Below are 19809 nucleotides of genomic sequence, written 5' to 3'. Positions count from 1 at the left end.
CAAGCCAGAATCGATATTAATCGATAAATCGATTATCAAAGCCCACCCCTAATGATCACCTCTTCTGTGAAGACAGCAGAATGTATACTGGGGGAAAATCGTAACAATCGTAAGCCACATTTCTGGTGACACCAACAAACTGAATAAAGTGATGAGGAAGGCTTAATGCAAACTGGATATACAGGAAGCTGTGGTGGAGAGAAGGTCACTGCACAAGCTGTTATCTATCAGCCTCTTACAGTAAGAGCTCCTTGTCTAACAGGCTGCTCCAGCTCCACTGACACAAGCACAGATACAGATAATCTCTCACACTTCATGAAATAATTCTTTATGACACAGAATCAGCTGTTTGTCTCAGCCGGAACCAGTGTTGGTCAAGTTACTTGAAAAAAGTAATCCGTAACTAATTACTGATTACTTCCCCAAAAAAGTAATCCTGTTACTTTACTCATTACTTATTTTCAAAAGTAATTAGTTACTTAGTTACTTTTTAAAAACACGATTTACAACCTGAATAGGTGATAAAGTGATAGATCTTTCAGCCCAATTCTACTTTTTCTGCATAATCCATCATACAAAATGTAATCAAATGGAAAAGTCTCTTTTTAAAACTTGTTTATTAGTTTTAATCTTTTAACTTTATGCATCAAGCAAACATTTAATTATATGCAACATTCTCTGACTGGAAGAAATTAGTTTAACATTTAAACCTATTTTCTGCACATTCCAGCACATAAAATAAAATATTGTGTGTTTACACTCAGTCTTTCAAGTAGATGCAAGTAAAACACAGCAGAAAATAAATAAAGTCAAAGACTCAGCGGTCCTGTTGCTCTATTTTCACCTGTAAAGCAGGAGTGGGGTAGGCGGAGGTTTACCCTGGTCCAGGTGTGCCGCGGTCAGTGGAAGAATCCGTGAGTGTCTCTGTGAGTTTCCCATTACGTCGTAGCTACTCGGTGCTTGTTTGGAAGTTTAGGGGTTTTTTCACTGTAAAAAGAAGTTTTCTTCCCACGCACAGCGGACACTAATGTTTTTGTCACTTTTTATGGAATCAAACTCAAAGTAAGGTCAGTACTTCCACGCTTTAAACGCTGCACGCTCATACTCTCTCTGCACTCGATATGTGATCCATTGTTGATCTGCACACAGCTGTTGTCACGAACGTCGCACTCGCTTACGTCACTGTCGTGAGACATTCTCGCAAAGAAATCACGGTTTTAGTAACGCAGTAACGCAGCATTCCCACGGGAAAGTAACAGTAATCTAATTACCTTTTTTGCAATAGTAATCCCTTACTTTACTCGTTACTTGAAAAAAGTAATCAGATTACAGTAACGCGTTACTGCCCATCTCTGGCCGGCACCGTAACAACACTTTACACTCAGTTATTACCATACACTTTCAGGACATCTGACATGTGCTGTGTGTCATAATTAGCTATGTGGTGATATCTTATGGACACAAATGCAACATGGTGGTGGCAGGACTCCAACAAGTACTTAGTCTGGATTTGTCAGGACAACTTATAAAGCCAAAAAATGCAAAGAGAAAGTCAGGTATTACAAAATAAGCAAACACAAGACAGAAAAAAACAAAAGCTGCCAAAAAAGGGAAAACAGCACAACGAGAACAAATAAAAGATAAACACAGAGACTGATGGAAAAGAATGGGAACAGTATATAGAATTAACTAAATAAATCATAAAAGACACTACTAAGCATTTTAAGATAGAAAAACTCAAAAAAGAAGAAGAAGAAAGAACCCAAACCACCATAGTCACATTTTACATGTATTGAATTTTAATCAGGTTTTCATTTTCACTTTTAACATGTTTTACATACTTGACTTCTTTGCTAATTGTGTTATTATTATTACTGTTCTCATGCTGTCCTACCATGGAAGCACAGCATGAGTAGAGGTCTCTTTTTTTCCTCTTGTACTTTCCCATTGTAGTGTATATTTCAGTGTTTTTCTGTAACGCTACCGATCTCCAACCTGTATCCCCATGTGATGTCTGTGTTGTGTGTGTGTAAGGTCGGGGGGGGGGGTGTCCCATTTCACTGCAGAGAAACCTGCATGTGGCGAATAAAGCTTGGATTGATTGATATTATTATTATTTCTAATTATTTATGAAATATCTATTGGGGAGCGAGTGAGTGAACAATGAAACGGCAGTAAACACCCAATCAGAACAAACACACAGGTGAGAAACTATATACATGACATCACTGAAAAATCAGACTCACACAGAGGATTTGTGTCAAATGTAAGGAAAGTTTAAAGCAGATGTTCAAGCCACGATAGAAAAACACTGTGAGAATGTCAAAGTAGGTCATGCAGGCATGAAGCACCTTTAGATTAGATTATTATGTTGTGACTTTGTTACATGTGAAACTGAGTTATTTTATTTTGTTTCTGATTTTTAAACACTGTCATCCAATAAATAAGAAAGTTATATCCTGATGACCTTTAGGGGGGGCTGTAGCTCAGACGGTAGAGCAGGTCAGCTGCTGATCGGGAGGTTGGTGGTTTGATCCCTGCCTCCCCCAGATTGCATGCCAAATGTCCTTGGGCAAGATACTAACCCTGATTTGCTCTCTGATACATCCATCGGAGTGTGAATGCATATGAATAAAAGTTAGAAAGCATATTGTATACTGTACATATTTCACATGAACAGTTTTTACTGTTTGTAGTTATTTCATTATTGTTTCTTTGCGTCTGAACGTTCCTGCAGTTGGTTTGTGGTTGATGTGGATTTGCTGCTCATGTGAATCCTCCCACAGTGTTTCATTAGCAGCTGTAACCACAGTGACTCTGATAAAACAGGAATTAGCAGAATCCATCTGATATGAAGCTGTGCTTTGAATACCACTTCCCTCCTCTTTGAAGAGTAGTCAGATATCTGTGTTCAGGTTTTTGTACAGCCTCTTCTACACTTTGTATCACTGTGTTTGTAGAGCACAGTAGTAGAGAGCTGTGTCTGCCAGGGTTAGGGCTGGTATGGTCAGAGTAGTTGTTGTAGGTGATGTTTGGGATCCATATCGATTATTGGGAATATATTCACTTGTGCTGTCTTTTGCTCCTTTCCAGAGTATAAACTGAGGAGCCTGAAGGTCAGAATCATGTCTGTACCAATAAAGCCAAGGAGTATCATCACTTGTCTCATAGCTACATGTGAGTGTGACAGATTCTCCTTCTGTTTTAGTGACTTCAGGTTGTTGAGGAGTGATTGAGTCTCCAGCTGTTAGTCCTGGAAAAAGAAAGAAGAAAAGTAGTGAAATGCAGTCTGTATATCTGCTTAATGCAGCAGCTTCAACTAAACTTTAATCCCTGTTCTTAAACTCACCTATAATGTGAGATAGAAGCAAAAAGAGGTGCAGCAACATGTCTTTGGAGTTATTAAAGCCAGACAGACAGCACATGAACAATGTTCTTCCACTGCAGCACAATGACCAACAAATAATGTCATTGGATGAGCTCAACTTCAGTGGGCGGGGCCATTTTAATAGCTCAGCCAATCAAACAGTTTTGTGCTTCCACAGCAGCTCTGTCTCTGTCTCTGATCTTTACTGCTTCATTTCTCTGTTGTCTTTGTCATCAGTCCAATGACACAAGAATCAGAGGTTTAACAGTGTGTGGCTCCCTCTAGTGGATGTTGTGGAGTATTCTGTTGTCTTTGCTCCAAAGGTTTTTGTACAGAGTTTTGCTGTTTCCTGTCACTGTGGGCTGCAGAGCACAGTAGTACACAGCAGAGTCAGACAGCTGAAGCTTCTGGATTTTCAGTGGGACTGACTTTTCTTTGAGTTCAGCATCAAATCTGTTCTTTGGGAATTCTTGAGCATTATCGCCGGCTGTTTTATCACGTCGTAAAACATATTTTGGAAAGTCATTTACTTCTTGTTTGTACCAGAACAAATATGGATATGTATCAGTTGTTTCAAAGTTACATCCAAGTGTAACTGTGTCTCCTTCAGCAGCAATGACATCTCCTTGTTCCTGGATCACTTTGTCTTCTCCTTTACACTCTGAGGAAGAACAGAACATGCAGAGGAAGAGATGGATCAACAAACATGATTAAAAACTCACCATTAATCAGACTCACACATTTATTTAAGCAGAGGAAACATGTTGATGTTTGTATCTCACCAAAGAAAAGAGCAGCAAGAATAATCCACAGCCAATGTTCCATCTGTACAACAAGGTTTAAATCAACAGGAGAAACTAGCTGATGTTCAACATTCAGTCTGAGAATTGTTCTCTTCACAGCAGCACTTATTATTGACACAATGGTTGAACACAGTGCAGAAGGAGAGCCCCGCCTACTGGATGATGTCGCCCTCTAGTGGAGCTGAGCAGTGTGGAAAATGCTTCCTGTGTTTTGTAGACAGACTGTGGGTTTGCTGACACTTACAGTACGATTACAATCAGCCCATTTATATTTTCAAAGGAAAAAAAGTATGTCAGCCAACATACTGGACATTTTTCTACTGAACAATAAATGTGCTGCCACTACTGTAGTTATTGTACAGTACTGTTATTCAATAATACTTCAAATATGAACCAATTATTATTATTTTATTTCATTTTTATACAATCAAAACTTTACAAACGTATCTATAAAAAAAGTCTGAAATGTAATAATTTTGAAATTCATTTTAAGCTTCCAATAACTTTATTTTGTAGGTTACATTACTGATAATCAATATGTCATTTAATTATTTTTCAGCCACACACGCGCGTTCGAGCTCAACAACGTGTTTGTTTTGCATTCAAACACAGAAGCTTGGTATGTTATAATATTTAAGGATGGTTTGTTTCCCAGGTCTGCCATTACTGCCTTAATGACTCTCAAGCTCCATTATTACACTGTTGCCAAAAATACTGTAAATGTGATATACAAACAGTAATGGCTCCATTTTCTTACCCTAGCTTACAATATAAAGCACTTTGAGGCTGTTGTTGTGATTTTTCTGTTGTATAAATAAAACTGAATTGATTTTTTTCCATTTATCAGAGGCGGGTAGCGGGGGCAACAGCCTAAGCAGACAATCCCAGACCCAGCAGAGCGCTGCTTTCCTCCCAAGTCGTCTGATGGTTTGCCAGAATTGCTCGTCTTTACCACAAATTCAGAGAATCTGGAGACTTCTCCACGCATGGGACAAAACTGAAGAACTAAGAACTGATTAGGTTTTTGGTTTTACCATGGATTTAGAGAGTTACTGTTGGATTTCAGTATGAATTCATTTACACATGATGAGGCACATTACACTCATTGGGCCGAAGTCCTCATTTTAGGTTTAACGGCGTTTTTATCAGGTAAAGTTGAATTCTTAGACATGAATTGATCTGCAGTTTGGGGAAGGCCTTGAAGAGGACTGGCGGTGGCACCCAGACCGGACAGATGCCCAAAGAAGGCATCCCCTAGAAGCAGTACTAACTGTACGGTCAAAGACCTCTGCAGTAATTATTCAATTTTCAATTCAACTTATTTATACAGCGGCAAATCACAACAACAGTCTCCTCAAGACCCTACAATAATACCTACAGAGAAAAACCCAACAATCACATGACCCCCTATGAGCAAGTATTTTGGCGACAGTGGGAAGGATAAACTCCCTTTTAACAGGAAGAAACCTCCAGCATAACCAGGCTCAGGGAGGGGCGGGGCCATCTGCTGTGATTGGTTGGAGTGAGAGAAGGAAGACAGGACGAACACCAAGTGACATCACCACCCAGAGGAGAGGAATATAACTGGTGGGAAGGCTAGCAAAGATGAACAGTCCGTGTCCTCAATAAATCGGTCCAGGATTCCATAGAATCAAGTGGATGGGCTCAGACAATTAGGAATGAATTTTGGGAGAAGAGAAAACCTTAACGGATGAATGAGGGGAACCCTCGATCAGGTATCGACGTGGATCGACTCTGAACGGCACCAATTTCTGAAATGAACAGAGGTGACAGTCAGCAGCTTTGGACGGGTTTGCGAACTGATTAGAGTAAAACCACCTTCTATAATCATAACCCCCAAAACTGGCAGAGCGCCACCTGATTCCACGAACCTCACAGAAGATGATAAGTCCATTTTGAATGTCGTCAGAACCGCGAGTCGGCTTGGAGAGTGGTCTCGAATGGCTATGTCAAGGAGGGAGCGTTTAGATGTTGCTAGTGAAAGCACATGAGAACTGAAGGGACACCTTGAGGAATAATGCGCAAGGAGGAGTTCGGATATCTTAAAAGGAGTGATAGAGGACAGAACCTGGTGCCACGAGACTTTGTTGGTGGTTTGCGAGGACAGGCAGAGGTTAATTAAGGGACTGCTATAGTTCGCTGTTGATCAAATGTGATGGCAGAGGCTGTATCAAGACTAATGTGATCTATTAGATGGTTTTTATATTGGTTAGAACTAAGATTATTTTTATTTTTCCAGTTAATGAGGACCGTTTTCTTAGCAATGCATAGGGTCGTAAAAACAACGTGGGCTGTGTTTATTTCTGCAGTGACCTCATCCAAGTTGCCCAACAAACACACTAAAGGGGAAGTTGGAATGTTGCGTTTCAGACACTTTGATAAGTCTTCACATATCTCGCGCCAAAACTTCTGAACTGGTGGACAGAACCAAAGAGCGTGGATATAATTGTCCGGTGTATTTGCTTGACAGTGTGAGCAGTTGTTGGTAGACGTAAAGCCCATTTTGAACATCCTATGACCTGTATAGTGCACTCTATTTAATATTTTATATTGCATTAATTGCAAACTGAGATTTCTGATCCATTGAAAGGTTTTTAAGCATATCTGAGACCAAAGGTTTTGGTCTAAGCTGATCGATAAATCCGCTTCCCATTTTGCAATAGGAAGTGATATTGATTCATCTAATTTACAGAAAGTGTTCTGTATATTTTAGACAATAGTTTGGGAGTTTTAAGATTAAAAAATTGTATCACACTTGGTGGTGTTTGTAATTCAGCTTCACTGGGATTAAATTTCTTTTTTACTATGGATTTAATTTATTGATATTCCAAAAATCGTTTCTTGTTGATCCCATATTGTGTAACTAGTCTGTCAAACGAAATAAAGTCTGTTCCTTCCAATATATGTTCCAGGTATTTAATTCCTTTATAACTCCAATCTGGAAAGTTTATCATATTATTGTTTTGTAATATGCCCAGATGGTTCCAGAGGTGTACGTTTGCATGGGATTAATGAAGACTCTGTTATTTTTAGAAACTCCCACCATGCTGTCAGAGAAGAGCTGATATTGATGCTTTTAAAGCATTCATGTCGTTTGATGTTTGAGCTGATAATGATAGGTCTGAAATTTCTAGATTATTACATAGTGCCTGTTCTACATCTATCCAAGGTTCATCTAAGAGGGTGTGTTTAAACCATCTGGAGATGAACTGAAGCCTGTTGGGCAGATCTAATCCTCCTTTATCCTTGGTCTTTTGTAGTGTTTTTAAGCTGATACGTGGGGGTTTATCTTTTCAAAGGAATTTAGAAATATACGAGTCTAGAGATCTGAACCAATCTTGTGATGGCTTATTTGGGATCATTGAAAATAAATAATTTCTTTTTGGTAAGACCATCATTTTTATAGCAGCGACCCTTCCCATGAGTGATATGGGCAGAGATTTCCATCTAGCCAGATCGCCTTCTACTTCCTTTAAAAGCGGGATGTAGTTTAATTTAGTTAATTCTGCAAGCTTAGGAGAGATATCCATGCCTAAATGGGCAATTGTGGCTCAAGAGTTGGGCGTTTGCCTTGTAATCGGAAGGTTGCCGGTTCGAGCCCCGGCTCGGACAGTCTCGGTCGTTGTGTCCTTGGGCAAGACACTTCACCCGTTGCCTACTGGTGGTGGTCAGAGGGCCCGGTGGCGCCAGTGTCCGGCAGCCTCGCCTCTGTCAGTGCCCCAGGGTGGCTGTGGCTACAATGTAGCTGCCATCACCAGTGTGTGGATGTGTGTGTGAATGGGTGGATGACTGGATATGTAAAGCGCTTTAGGGTCCTTAGGGACTAGTAAAGCGCTATACAAATACAGGCCATTTACCATTTTTACCAAATATTTAATATTTCCAGATTGCAGTCGGGTAATAATAATAATAATGGATTGCATTTATATAGCGCTTTTCGCTATACAGCTCCCCCGCTGACCCCAGTAGGCACCCCCATACTCTGCAACCCGCCAGGGAAAGGGGGCTCAGGCCCATCCGGACCGGGGCCCAGAACAACAGCGCCACCCGGCCCCACAGAGCCCGGGACAGTCCACCCGACCCCACCACAGAGAAAACTGCACCCACCCCGTCATCCACTCACCTTCCAGACTACACAAGACAATAGACGCCCAGGCTGAGATCTTCCTCCACCTCTCCTGTATCTCCCCCTCCTGCAGAGTTTGTTTTTTTATTACCCAGAGAGAACAAGCATGGATGCAGAGGAAAAAAACAACATAAAAGATTATAATTTTCTAACTTTTAATTCTGCCATAATTTTAGTTTGGAAAGGGGGGATTCAGTTTTAGCTGCTGGAGTTTAAGAAATTGGATGTTAAAATAGATATATACATATTTAATGCTTCTAAATGGTGAATGTCGTCAACATACAAGGATCTATGAATAATTACTGTTTTATGTCCATTCATGTCCACAGTCTCGTTAACTCACGTATTGACTAGTGTAATCTTCTCTTGCATGGTCTCCCCCAAAAATATCTCCAACTTCAACTGGTTCAAAACTCAGCTGCATTATTACAAGAACCCCCTCCGACCAGAACATCACCCCTGTTCTCCAGGAGCTTCACTGGCTCCCTGTGAAATTCCAGATAGTGTACAAGAGGAGCTTCTATCCCCAAGCCATCCGTGCCCTAAACACACACACCCGCCCTCTCACATCATCTATAATTGACTGAGACAGGACTCTTCCAGACACTAAACCAAGGCACAATGTACATTTCAATTCCTTTAATTTTAAATATGTTTATATTGTCTGTCCTGTAAAATAGTCAGATGTCTATTCATATTAATGTACAGAATTCACCTGCTTGCTGCTACTACTGCACATTCACCCAATGTATATACTATATATATATATATATATATATATATATATATAACCTGGAAGTCTCGAGGTCAAAATGGGAGATGCCCCCAAGGGTGGTGGAGAATGACCGAGCTAAGATCCTGTGGGACTTCCAGATACAGACGGACAAAATGGTGGTGGCTAACCAACCGGACATAGTGGTGGTAGACAAACAGAAGAAGACGGCCGTAGTGATCGATGTAGCGGTTCCGAATGACAGCAATATCAGGAAGAAGGAACACGAGAAGCTGGAGAAATACCAAGGGCTCAGAGAAGAGCTCGAGAGGATGTGGAGGGTGAAGGTAACGGTGGTCCCCGTGGTAATCGGAGCACTAGGTGCGGTGACTCCCAAGCTAGGCGAGTGGCTCCAGCAGATCCCGGGAACAACATCGGAGATCTCTGTCCAGAAGAGCGCAGTCCTGGGAACAGCTAAGATACTGCGCAGGACCCTCAAGCTCCCAGGCCTCTGGTAGAGGACCCGAGCTTGAAGGATAGACCGCCCGCAGGGGCGTGCTGGGTGTTTTTATATATATATATATATATATATATATATATATACATATATAATGTTCTTCCTCTACACCCCCCCCCCCCCATTTTTGCACATGTCGAGGAGCGTGTCAGGCTACATTTCACTGTGTGTTATACTTGTATAACTATGCATGTGACAAATAAAGAACCTTGAACAAACTTCTTCTATTCACCTACAAGGTCCTTCACAACCTCACTCCTGCCTACCTTGCTGACCTGTTAAGCACTATCTCTTCGATCATCTTCTTCTATCCAGCTTGCTGTGCCTTCTTTCCACCTCAGCACCATGGCAGGCATCGCTTTCAGCTGCTCTGCTCCCAGGCTGTGGAACTCTCTACCCCCAGATATAAGAAACCTTGATTCTCTCCCCCGGTTTAAATCCCTCCTCCTACTGCCCACCTATTCAAATCTGCATAGTCACTGTGAACCTGTTTATTTTATCTTGTGCTTTTGTTTTCTTATTTTTCTTCACTGCCAATGTTCTATTGTGTGTTTTATTCTATCATTAAGTGTCATTGGGTGTCTATAAAGGCGCTTTGAAATAGAATTTATTATTATTATTATTATTATTATTAACAACAACAACAATAATAATATGTTTAGGTGTCTAAAATCCTCCTAATAACAGGAAGTGAAACGTCTTCAAGAAATTTATAGAAGTCCAGTCGCTTACTTTAATTTAAGCACTTGAACTAAAGTGCTTCACCAAGCCAGCACACAGTTAAATAAATTTACGGGGGAAAAAATTAAAACAAAACAATAAAAGGAAAATCTGTTATTCTTATGGAGCAGCTGAACACAACGTGAGTCGACCAACCAATAATCTATTTCGCTTATAAAAATGAGAAGAACTCAAACTAACAATCAGTTTTCAGTTTAAACAGAGAATTTTCTAAGTTGAAATTTAACTTATTATGGTTAAAATAATGTTTTGTTTTTGTGAAATGCGGTAAAAACAAATAAATATAGAACTTCGTACTATAACCTGATTTGGGAACGAAACCTGTCCTTCTCTGTCGGAACTTTACTGTGTAACACCAGGCGGAAGTAAACAGGAAAGAGCGGAAGTTCCGTTAGCTTTTCTCCTGTGTGACAGAGAAGGAAGACGGTCGTATTGTTGTCGTCTCTCAGCTGAATCTTTGAGCCGTTTGAGCAACCATGTCTTCAGTTCAGTATCTGAGAGAGTTCATCAACGAGCGACTAACTGCTGCTGCGGAAGAAATCTTCTCAGAGTTTGAAAAAACGATCGTCCAGTACGAGGAAGTGATCGACCGTCAGCGCAGACTGCTGGATATCACCTGGAAACCCGAGATAAAGCTGCACACAGCAGGCGAGTCTCACTCTGATGGATGAACTCACACATGAACGAGTCTCACTCATTTTAAAGTTATTTGCTATGTTTTATATGTTTATCATATTATTGCTTTGGGATGTTCAGCTCTTCTTCACTCCCGCACTCGTCATCACCTCTGCTCTCTCTTATTGTCCTGGGGTCCGTTCTTCGTACCTCGCTTACTACATCCAAGATCAAATCATCGCGCTAACTCTGAGCTCGCTTCCGGTTCCCCGAACACACCTGTTGTTGACGATTAGTACAGCTGGATGAAGTAATGTGAGATCACTGGGTGGCTTAACAGGGGCTACGCATCGATAGTAGAAACATTGATCGGCAACCCTTTGATTGGTCGGCGAAAATGTCGAAGGAGCGCGCTCGGCTCGGTATTTTTCGGCAGCAGAGCAAGAACTCTTGAGTGAGGGATTTCAGGAGTTTCAGAGTTTAATTAAAACGCAAGGGAACACTGCAAAGGCTGCAAAAGCAAGGAGAGAGGGCTGGCAGGAAGTTGCTGACAAATTAAACTCGTAAGTAATCTAATAATAACAATAATAATGGAGTGGATTTATATAGCGCTTTTCAAGGCACCCAAAGCGCATGACAATGCCACTATTCATTCACTCTCACATTCACACACTGGTGGAGGCAGCTACGGTTGTAGCCACAGCTGCCCTGGGGCCGACTGACAGAAGCCAGGCTGCCATATCGCGCCATCGGCCCCTCTGGCCAACACCAGTAGGCGGTAGGGTAGATTTATTATATTACACTATATTATCCAATATTATATTACATTATATTATAATATGTTATATTATATCCCCTTTCACATTAGAGCCACAACAGGACCCACTAGAACATGGGAACAAGTAAAAGTGAAATATAAGAATATTCTACAGAATGGTAATATTTATCACTTATATTGCTTTTCGTCTCTTGGAAAGAGACCCTGAAATAATCTGTTTGTTTGTAACAGCAACCAAGAAAAGGGCAGAGCAACAAAAGACAGGTGGTGGTCCTGCACCCCCTCGTCAACAAGTTGGTTAAGTGAATAATACCCTCACGAGAAAATCGATATCTCTCTATGAGCACACTGTCGCGCTGAGCTAAAGGATCCTGTCTGTCCCGCAATATACGCTGGATTCTGAAAACTCTCCTTATCAATCTTGCACCTTCCGCAATGGGTGGCTCGCGTATACGGACAGGACATGGCTGCGACAGGCTTCCCAAATCCACCTTCGCTTTTATAGCCGTGGTCTCTCATTTTGATTACACGAAGTAATTTACTATTACTACTCTGAAATATGAATTACATCTGTAATAATCACATACATGTAATAGAATGTTAATAGTACATTTCCCTTTTTTTAGGAAATGACCTGTATGTATCTGTGTGACATCAATAAAAGGATCAGGTGCTGCATTCTCTTTAGTTACATTGATGTTATTTATTTATGGTGAAACAGTGGTGGAATATCGCTGTTGCTTTCGTATAAATGACGCGGACATACCTGCGTGGCCGCGATCTAATCCTGTTTACATAAAGTAAACCTGCTCCCGAGCAGGTTTACGCTTACGGCTCTGTTGCTATGACAGCAAGTCCCGGATGAGCTTCGGGGAACCGAACGATCCAAGATCACGCGAAATCGTCAACAATCAAATCCAGCTAACTTAGCGAGGTACGAAGAACGGACCCCCGGTTGTAAAAATAGTGCAACGTGATGATTGGTTACTTAGCATCAGATTATTTTTTCATTGAGTCAGCTAATTATTTAAAAACATTGCATAAAGGGAAATATTTAGACAGTATTTCCTACCATAAGAACTGAACTGTCGTCAGGTCCGCTGCCGACTACAGGCCAATATTTCATGCAGCTACAGATGTGCATCCAACACATCTGTTGCTTTTTATTACCGGGTTCTTTTCCATCCAGTGAAACGTGTCTTCACAGCTGCATCACTTCCTCTTCTGTTTCACACACATCTTATGTATTTTATTTTGAGTCAATCACATTTTTTCAAATGAAGGGCTTATTTTCTTCTTCTGAAGTCACATTATTGTCACAGAGTGCACACTGACTTTGTAAAGTAACATGCACTATATACATGCACAGTATATTAGTTACTCGTAGGGCTGCTCAATTAATCGAATTTTAATCACGATTACGATCTGGGCTTTCAACGATCATTAAAAATGACGGAGCCGATTATTAGCCCCTCCCTCATTTATCCGCGACACCTTAAAGGCCGGTCCGTGAAAATATTGTCGGGCATAAACCGGTCCGTGGCGCAAAAAAGGTTGGAGACCGCTGATTAAGAGGACCCGAGGGAAGCTCGGAAAGCTAAGCAGAAGTTATTTGGAGAGGAGAGTGACTGCTGTTGGTTGAAAAGAGAGGTAAAAAAAAAAAACTTCAGTGGTGTTGCACACTATTTTATATTATTTTTTTAAAGTCATTGTTAACCCTTTAAAGCCGGTCAGAGCAGCACGCTCCGTGTTGTGTAACTATTTTTAAATCCCTGTAGAACCTGAACCGTGTAAGCTAGCGCAATAATTTGTTTTGCATATGAAACCGGAGGAGTTGTACTTACATCTGATGCCATCAGCTTGTCCTCGGTCACGGTTTCCTTCCACATATAGCTTTGCAAAAATTGCATAAAAAGCGCTTGCAGCAACAAAAACATAATATTCCAGAAACACGCTTTGCCGATCCATCAGCTGTTCGTAACACTTCCCACAGTGAAATGATGCACCTGCTGTTTTCTTTGCAAATTTGCATCATAGGATTGTTTTTTGTTTTTCCTGCAGTATATAAAAATTGCTGTATCTCCAAAATAAAACTATGAAGACACTCAAAATAAATTTCCTGTGGTGGGAAACTATTTTTTGCAACTTTATTGTATTTAAAGTTTTGAGGGATAAGCCTCTTAAATTTCTCCAAGTAGAAATATATGTAAACAAAACAAAAGCGATTTTCAATTTTTTTGTAGTTTATTGCACTTTTTTGCAATTTATGTAATTACTATGGACTTAATGCATACATATTATTAAAATATGGGCTATAACAGTTGTATTGATGTATAGCAACTTGAAATGCTCCCACAAATGGCACTACAGCATGTAAAAAAATAATATAAGCTCTGGTGGACTTGGTTCTATAGTAGGTCTTAAAGGGTTAAATAAATATCGTCAAATAATCGTGATCTCAATTTCAGTGAAAATAATCGTGATTATCATTTTTGCCATAATCGAGCAGCCCTAGTTACTCGGTTAGACAACAGCGGTACTTGTGTTCTTTCTTTTGCATGGAAATAATAACCTGAACGGTTACCATGGTTACCCACTACCATGCGTGTCTGTGTGCACACTGAGAGGAGAGAATGAGAGCAGTGGTGCTGCTTTTTGAGCCTGACGTTACTGTCGGTAGCATCCACTTATCCCCCTGGTGCTCTCAGTAACTCTCAGAGTGAACGAGAAATGATCAAATAAAACACATGAACAGATGATGGAAATATAATATTGATCTGCAATAGCACTTCACTTCACTTTGGTTTTATTTATATAGCACCAAAGCACAGCAACAATTGCCTCAAAGCGCTTTATATTTAATGTTAGTTGTTATATTTAAGCTCTGCTTCAAAGCCAAAAACACACAGAAGCAAAACAAAAAAACAAGAACAGCTGATGACTCTCACAAGGTCGTCCATACGTTCATTTTTTAAAAACTTTTTTAACTGTCTTCTCAGCTGATTCAGAACGCCCTGCCTGGATTTTCACTGACACCAAGAAATAAGAATATAAAAGGCCTTTTCCTTATGTGCCTGGGCATGTAGTTATATTAGTGAGTTTGGTTCTGTAGGTTTCTTTGAGTTTTAATATATTATAAATGTAATTTTATGGAGCTCTTTACTACCTTTTTAACCCTGTGTGTGGGTTTATTGGGGCAACTGTGGCTCAGGGGGTTGGGAATCGCATCTGTAACCGGAAGGTCGCCGGTTCGATCCCTGGGCTCTCTGTCCTGGTCGTTGTGTCCTTGGGCAAGACACTTTACCCTACCGCCTACTGGTGTTGGCCAGAGGGGCCGATGGTGTGATATGGCAGCCTCGCTTCTGTCAGTCTGCCCCAGGGCAGCTGTGGCTACACCTGTAGCTGCCTCCACCAGTGTATGAATGTGAGAGTGAATGAATAGTGGCATTGTAAAGCGCTTTGGGTGCCTTGAAAAGCGCTATATAAATCCAATCCATTATTGAGGTAATGCTGTAAAATAAACAGTTTATCCCCACAAAAAACAAATAAACCTTTTTCCAGACATGATTTTTAGCTTTTTTTTACACATCCGACCAGACTTTTAGAAGAAGCGGAAACATTGTGTGTGTTTATTTTAATGATTGCTCAGAGGAGTTTTTCTGTCATCACATCAGTTTTCTTTATGTTGGCTTCGTTCTAGGCCTCCAGCAGCAGCATGTCTATAAGGAGGAGGAATTTCTCATTAACCAGCAGCTCTGTAATGAGGAGAACCGCGGGGAACCGGAGCCTCTCCAGATCAAACATGAACAGGAGGATTTCTACAGCAGTCAGGAGGGACAGCAGCTTGCACTGAAGGAGGACATTGATACCTTTATGGTGACTGCTGCTTATGAGGAAAGAGCCCACGGTGAACCAGGACCAGACAGGGAGCAGCTCCTCTCTCACAGCTTCCTGATAGCTGAGGGTCAAGATCAGGGAGGAAGCAACTATGTAGATTTAGGATCAGCACATAGTGCAAACAGAAGTCACAGTACCGATGCAGAAGACTCTCCCACGTCAGAGGGTCAGTGTAACACTCACATAGGTAAAAAGTCGGTAACATGCAATGTTTGTGGAAAATTGTTTAAGAATAAATACAAAATACACGAACATCACAGAATCCACACAGGCGAGAAGCCCTATCTTTGTGAAACGTGTGGGAAAAGTTTTACTCAAGGCGGTAGTCTGTTGGTTCACATGAGGACCCACTCGGGTGAGAAACCGTATACCTGTAACACCTGTGGTGAAAGATTTTGTTACTTATTAGCACTTAAAAAGCACAAGGCGGTGCACACAGGTGAAAATCCATTTTTTTGCACAACGTGCGGGAAAACGTTCACTCAAAGGGGCAGTTTGTTGGTCCACATGAGGATCCACTCAGGAGAGAAGCCGTATTCTTGCAAAACATGTGGGAAAAGTTTCACTAAAAAATGTACTTTATTGGTGCACGTGAGAATTCACACCGGTGAGAAGCCATACACTTGCAAAGTATGTGGGAAAAGTTTTACCCAAAGAGGTGGTTTGGTAGTCCACATGAAAACTCACGCAGGGAAAAAGTTTTAGTTCTGAATATTTAGCAGGGAACAGTGTATTTATGAAGCCGAGCTTGACAAAAGTATCGAACCCGTTAACAGTAAAGCTTTCACAATCAGAGCTGGCTTTACACACTTCCTGCTGCTCAATAAAAGGTCTTTAAAAGTCTGAAATTAAGGTCATGACTGATCTCAAAAGCTCATATATGTTCCATAAATGTGATGAAATAATGAAATCTGGCAAACAAAAAAACATCACAATTTAAACGTCAGTTTTTCTGCGTGTTCTCGGCTCTCACCGGTGATGATGCAGATTTATGTATATTAAGATGTAGTGATGTGAACCAGCGCTAACCTAATAGCTTACTTGTAGTCTTCTGATATTCTTCTATTCAACAGCAGCCTGTAGACGATAGCACTTAGTATGAACACTGTAGATGCTCACGCCTGTTTCAGAAATGGGAAAATAGGAGGCGGGAAGTAGAGTCCCATATCCATACTGGCACTTAACATGTCTTTAGTTCAGATGACGAATGATCTCATTCTGTAAACATATGAAGGTAAAACAGTATTAGGAACTAACATTTGTCTGATTTTTAACTTTACAGTTATTTATGTTTTTTATATATATGTGTGTGTGTAAAAGCAGAAACAGTAGGTGAAGAAAAAGTGTAAGATTTCGACTAATGTGTTTCCCACTTTAACACACACTCACTCCTCTTCATGATGAAAACAAAGATTGGGTGTATTATCCTGTGCGTCTGCAGCAGAGTTCATCCTCATTTCTGCAGCCGTGATCGAACAAACATGTAAATCTAAAATTGAATCATTCTCAGCAGCAGATCTCAAACAAACTATAAAATAAATATGAAATGACTGTTGGCCATTAAAAAGCATTTGGCTAGTGTAGGTGACTAAGATGCAGCTGTATTGTTTTTGCAGTGTGAACAGCCGCGGTGCTGTGAGTTTGAACATATGACTAACGAAAGGATCAAAACTGTTTGTTGAGGAGATTTTTGATCAATATTGTGATCATGATTAATTGTTGTGATTATTCATGTATTTTAGTGACAAAAGGCATTTACTGCATGTAAACATAACACTGCTTTTACATCCATAATGCAACATTCCTAATATTACTCACCCACATTCCAAAAAAAATATATATATTAACGAATTAATTAAAACACTTTTCCAGACCGATATGGTGCAAGCCTGATGTAAGCGCATCCACTTAACACTAAATGTAAAGTCTTTCCCTGCATTCACTGTACCTGCATGATGGATGTAGATCGACAGCTCTGACCTCCCTCTGCGTTTCCCTGCGTGCTTTTGCATGCAGTGCAGGTATCTCCTCTTCAGGAAAAGAACTGAGTGAGCGAGTCCGTGTGCTGAAACCTTTAATGTGGACATGACGAGTCAATGTCGGATAATTCACGTCAGTAACCATTTCTTTATTTTTTTAGCCTTTGTGCGTCAGTCGTGCTGCAGTTCGTGGATTGTTTTCAGGCGATTAACCTCCTGGGACCTGCCGTCCACATGTGGACGTCACATTTTGGGTTATTTAGACCAAAACACTCAGTTTTGCTCTACAAGGGCCTGATATCCACTTACAAGGACGTTATACTGCTACTGTTCTATCAGAATTTTAAACGAATATCCTCATATGTGGCTCTCATTTTTCTTAAAAACAAAAATAGGTTTTAAAAAAAAAAATCTGGCAATTCTTTGTTTTTACATTCATCGGGCCCCAATGTGACCAAATATCAAAGAGAAATTAAAAATGCTGCCGTGGAAGAGTTCGGGTCTTAGGAGGTTAAAGCACTCTTCACACGTGATTTCGTCTTCATTACGTCTCTTCCATTAAATTCAAAGTATTTCAAAACAACAGAGTATGATGCTGAACGACAAGCTCCTCCCCCTCTGCTGTACAGCACAGCTCAGTTTTGTTATATGTGTCTTAACACAGTGTTACTCGTGCAGACGAGTTCAGGAAACCTTCAGAGAACAGCTGTGATTCAGGAAGTGCTTGATGTGCTTTTGTGTTCTGTTTGTCGAGCACACAGTTTCAGTTTTGTTCCATGATCATCATTTCATAGAAGGAAGCCGAAATCAAATTCAAGGCTGAAATCTGATCATTTCACTGCCCTACAAGCTACTGATCAACACAATGTGACAATTTTATGTGTTATTACTTTTATTTTCTCTCACGTGCAGCAGAGACGCAACTTTAGACGACTCGGTGTCACGCTGTGGCGCTCTCATGATGAGGGTTTTTAATTCTCCAGTGAAACATGATGACTCTCACACAAGGTCATTTTTTGTTTGAATTGTGTTAAGTTTGTTTGTGCAGTGTACCATTGGATGTGCGGACTGCCACTGAATTACAGTTGGTGTTTCATGATATAAAATCTTGTTAAAGCCGGCCATAGAAAGAAGTACATTTGTTCTGTTTTATTATAAAATCTGTGTTTTCCAGCACTCACACACTCTGGAAGAAAAATGTGTGTAATATGAACCGAAGTGTTTCCTGTTGTTGCTAAGTTCTGTGAGTTTGCTGCAGTTTTCTGTCACAACAATGTAAATATAAAAAGGTACAAGTGGAGGCGTTGCTCGGCAACTCTTAGTTTTTAAAGCAGCTTCTTTCCCTGCAGAGTTAGACTGGCTTTGTTTTCCTTTTACCGCCATCAGTTAAGTTTGTGTGTGTATTTGAACTTGGTTGGAAAATTGGATGTATGAAATGTTTCCATTGTATTCTGTCATATTCTGATCTACGTATGATTTCTTTCCCTTGTTTGTACTCTACCTCAGATATTTGGATTGTGACCTGAGATACTGAAGCTGAGAAATCCTGTAGTGCTCACTGACCACACGAGTCTTTTATTTGTGGAAAGCATGTATCACTTTTTGTTCTTCTGTTTTGTGTTCAACTAATTTTGATTGTTCAGGATTTAGAAGTGAAACTAGGAAGTTGTAGATTTTCACCATGCTCTTATAAAAAGCTCTTTCTAAAGTTTTTTTGTCTGTTTCATGATTTATAAATCAAAGCCGCAGTAAAGATGCAGAGCTGAAGATGAAGACACTTCACAGAATCAGAAGCCACAGTGTGTCAGAATTAATACTGAACTGTTAACTTAAATCAGGAAGTGAAATTCTAGAGATGAAGAATGTCTTTTGTCAGAGTGTCCTGGGCTCAGAGACACAGAAACCCCTTCGTTTCACAACATTTACATTTCAGATACATTTCAGGACCACAGACAGCAACGATGTTTCCTCCTGACTGTTGATGCTGATATAAAGTGTTGGTTTGTGGTTGATGTGGATTTGCTGCTCATGTGAATCCTCCCACAGTGTTTCATTAGCAGCTGTAACCACAGTGACTCTGATAAAACAGGAATTAGCAGAATCCATCTGATATGAAGCTGTGCTTTGAATACCACTTCCCTCCTCTTTGAAGAGTAGTCAGATATCTGTGTTCAGGTTTTTGTACAGCCTCTTCTACACTTTGTATCACTGTGTTTGTAGAGCACAGTAGTAGAGAGCTGTGTCTGCCAGGGT

The 19809-nt window shown here is 40.5% G+C and overlaps 1 protein-coding gene across 3 annotated transcripts; it reads left to right on the top strand.

Annotated features, from left to right (window-relative positions):
* The first annotated feature begins 10647 nt into the window (after positions 1-10647).
* LOC309693362 (uncharacterized protein) lies at positions 10648-19264 on the top strand. Of its 3 annotated transcripts, none has more exons than XM_082512472.1 (3): positions 10648-10935; positions 15381-15743; positions 19063-19264. In XM_082512472.1, the coding sequence occupies exons 1-3, from the start codon at positions 10764-10766 to the stop codon at positions 19080-19082; spliced, it is 555 nt and encodes a 184-aa protein (XP_082368598.1). In that variant the 5' UTR covers positions 10648-10763; the 3' UTR covers positions 19083-19264. The 3 variants fall into 3 exon arrangements, with proteins under 3 accessions (XP_082368598.1, XP_082368597.1, XP_082368596.1); XM_082512471.1 differs by having other exon boundaries at positions 17599-19264; XM_082512470.1 differs by having other exon boundaries at positions 15381-19264.
* Positions 19265-19809: the final 545 nt, after the last annotated feature.

The sequence above is a fragment of the Aulonocara stuartgranti genome (assembly GCF_965226115.1).
Source record: "Aulonocara stuartgranti genome assembly, chromosome: 18".
NCBI classification, from domain to species: domain Eukaryota; kingdom Metazoa; phylum Chordata; class Actinopteri; order Cichliformes; family Cichlidae; genus Aulonocara; species Aulonocara stuartgranti.
Note: the sequence above shows the minus strand (reverse complement) of the source record. Positions and strands in the feature narration are given on the sequence as shown.

Excerpts from the sequence above, each read along its gene's own strand:
- LOC309693362 (XM_082512470.1), top strand. The coding sequence starts at position 10,764 with ATGTCTTCAGTTCAGTATCTGAGAGAGTTCATCAACGAGCGACTAACT. Across the intron at positions 10,936-15,380 it reads GATAAAGCTGCACACAGCAG|GCCTCCAGCAGCAGCATGTC; the intron begins GCGAGTCTCACT and ends GCTTCGTTCTAG.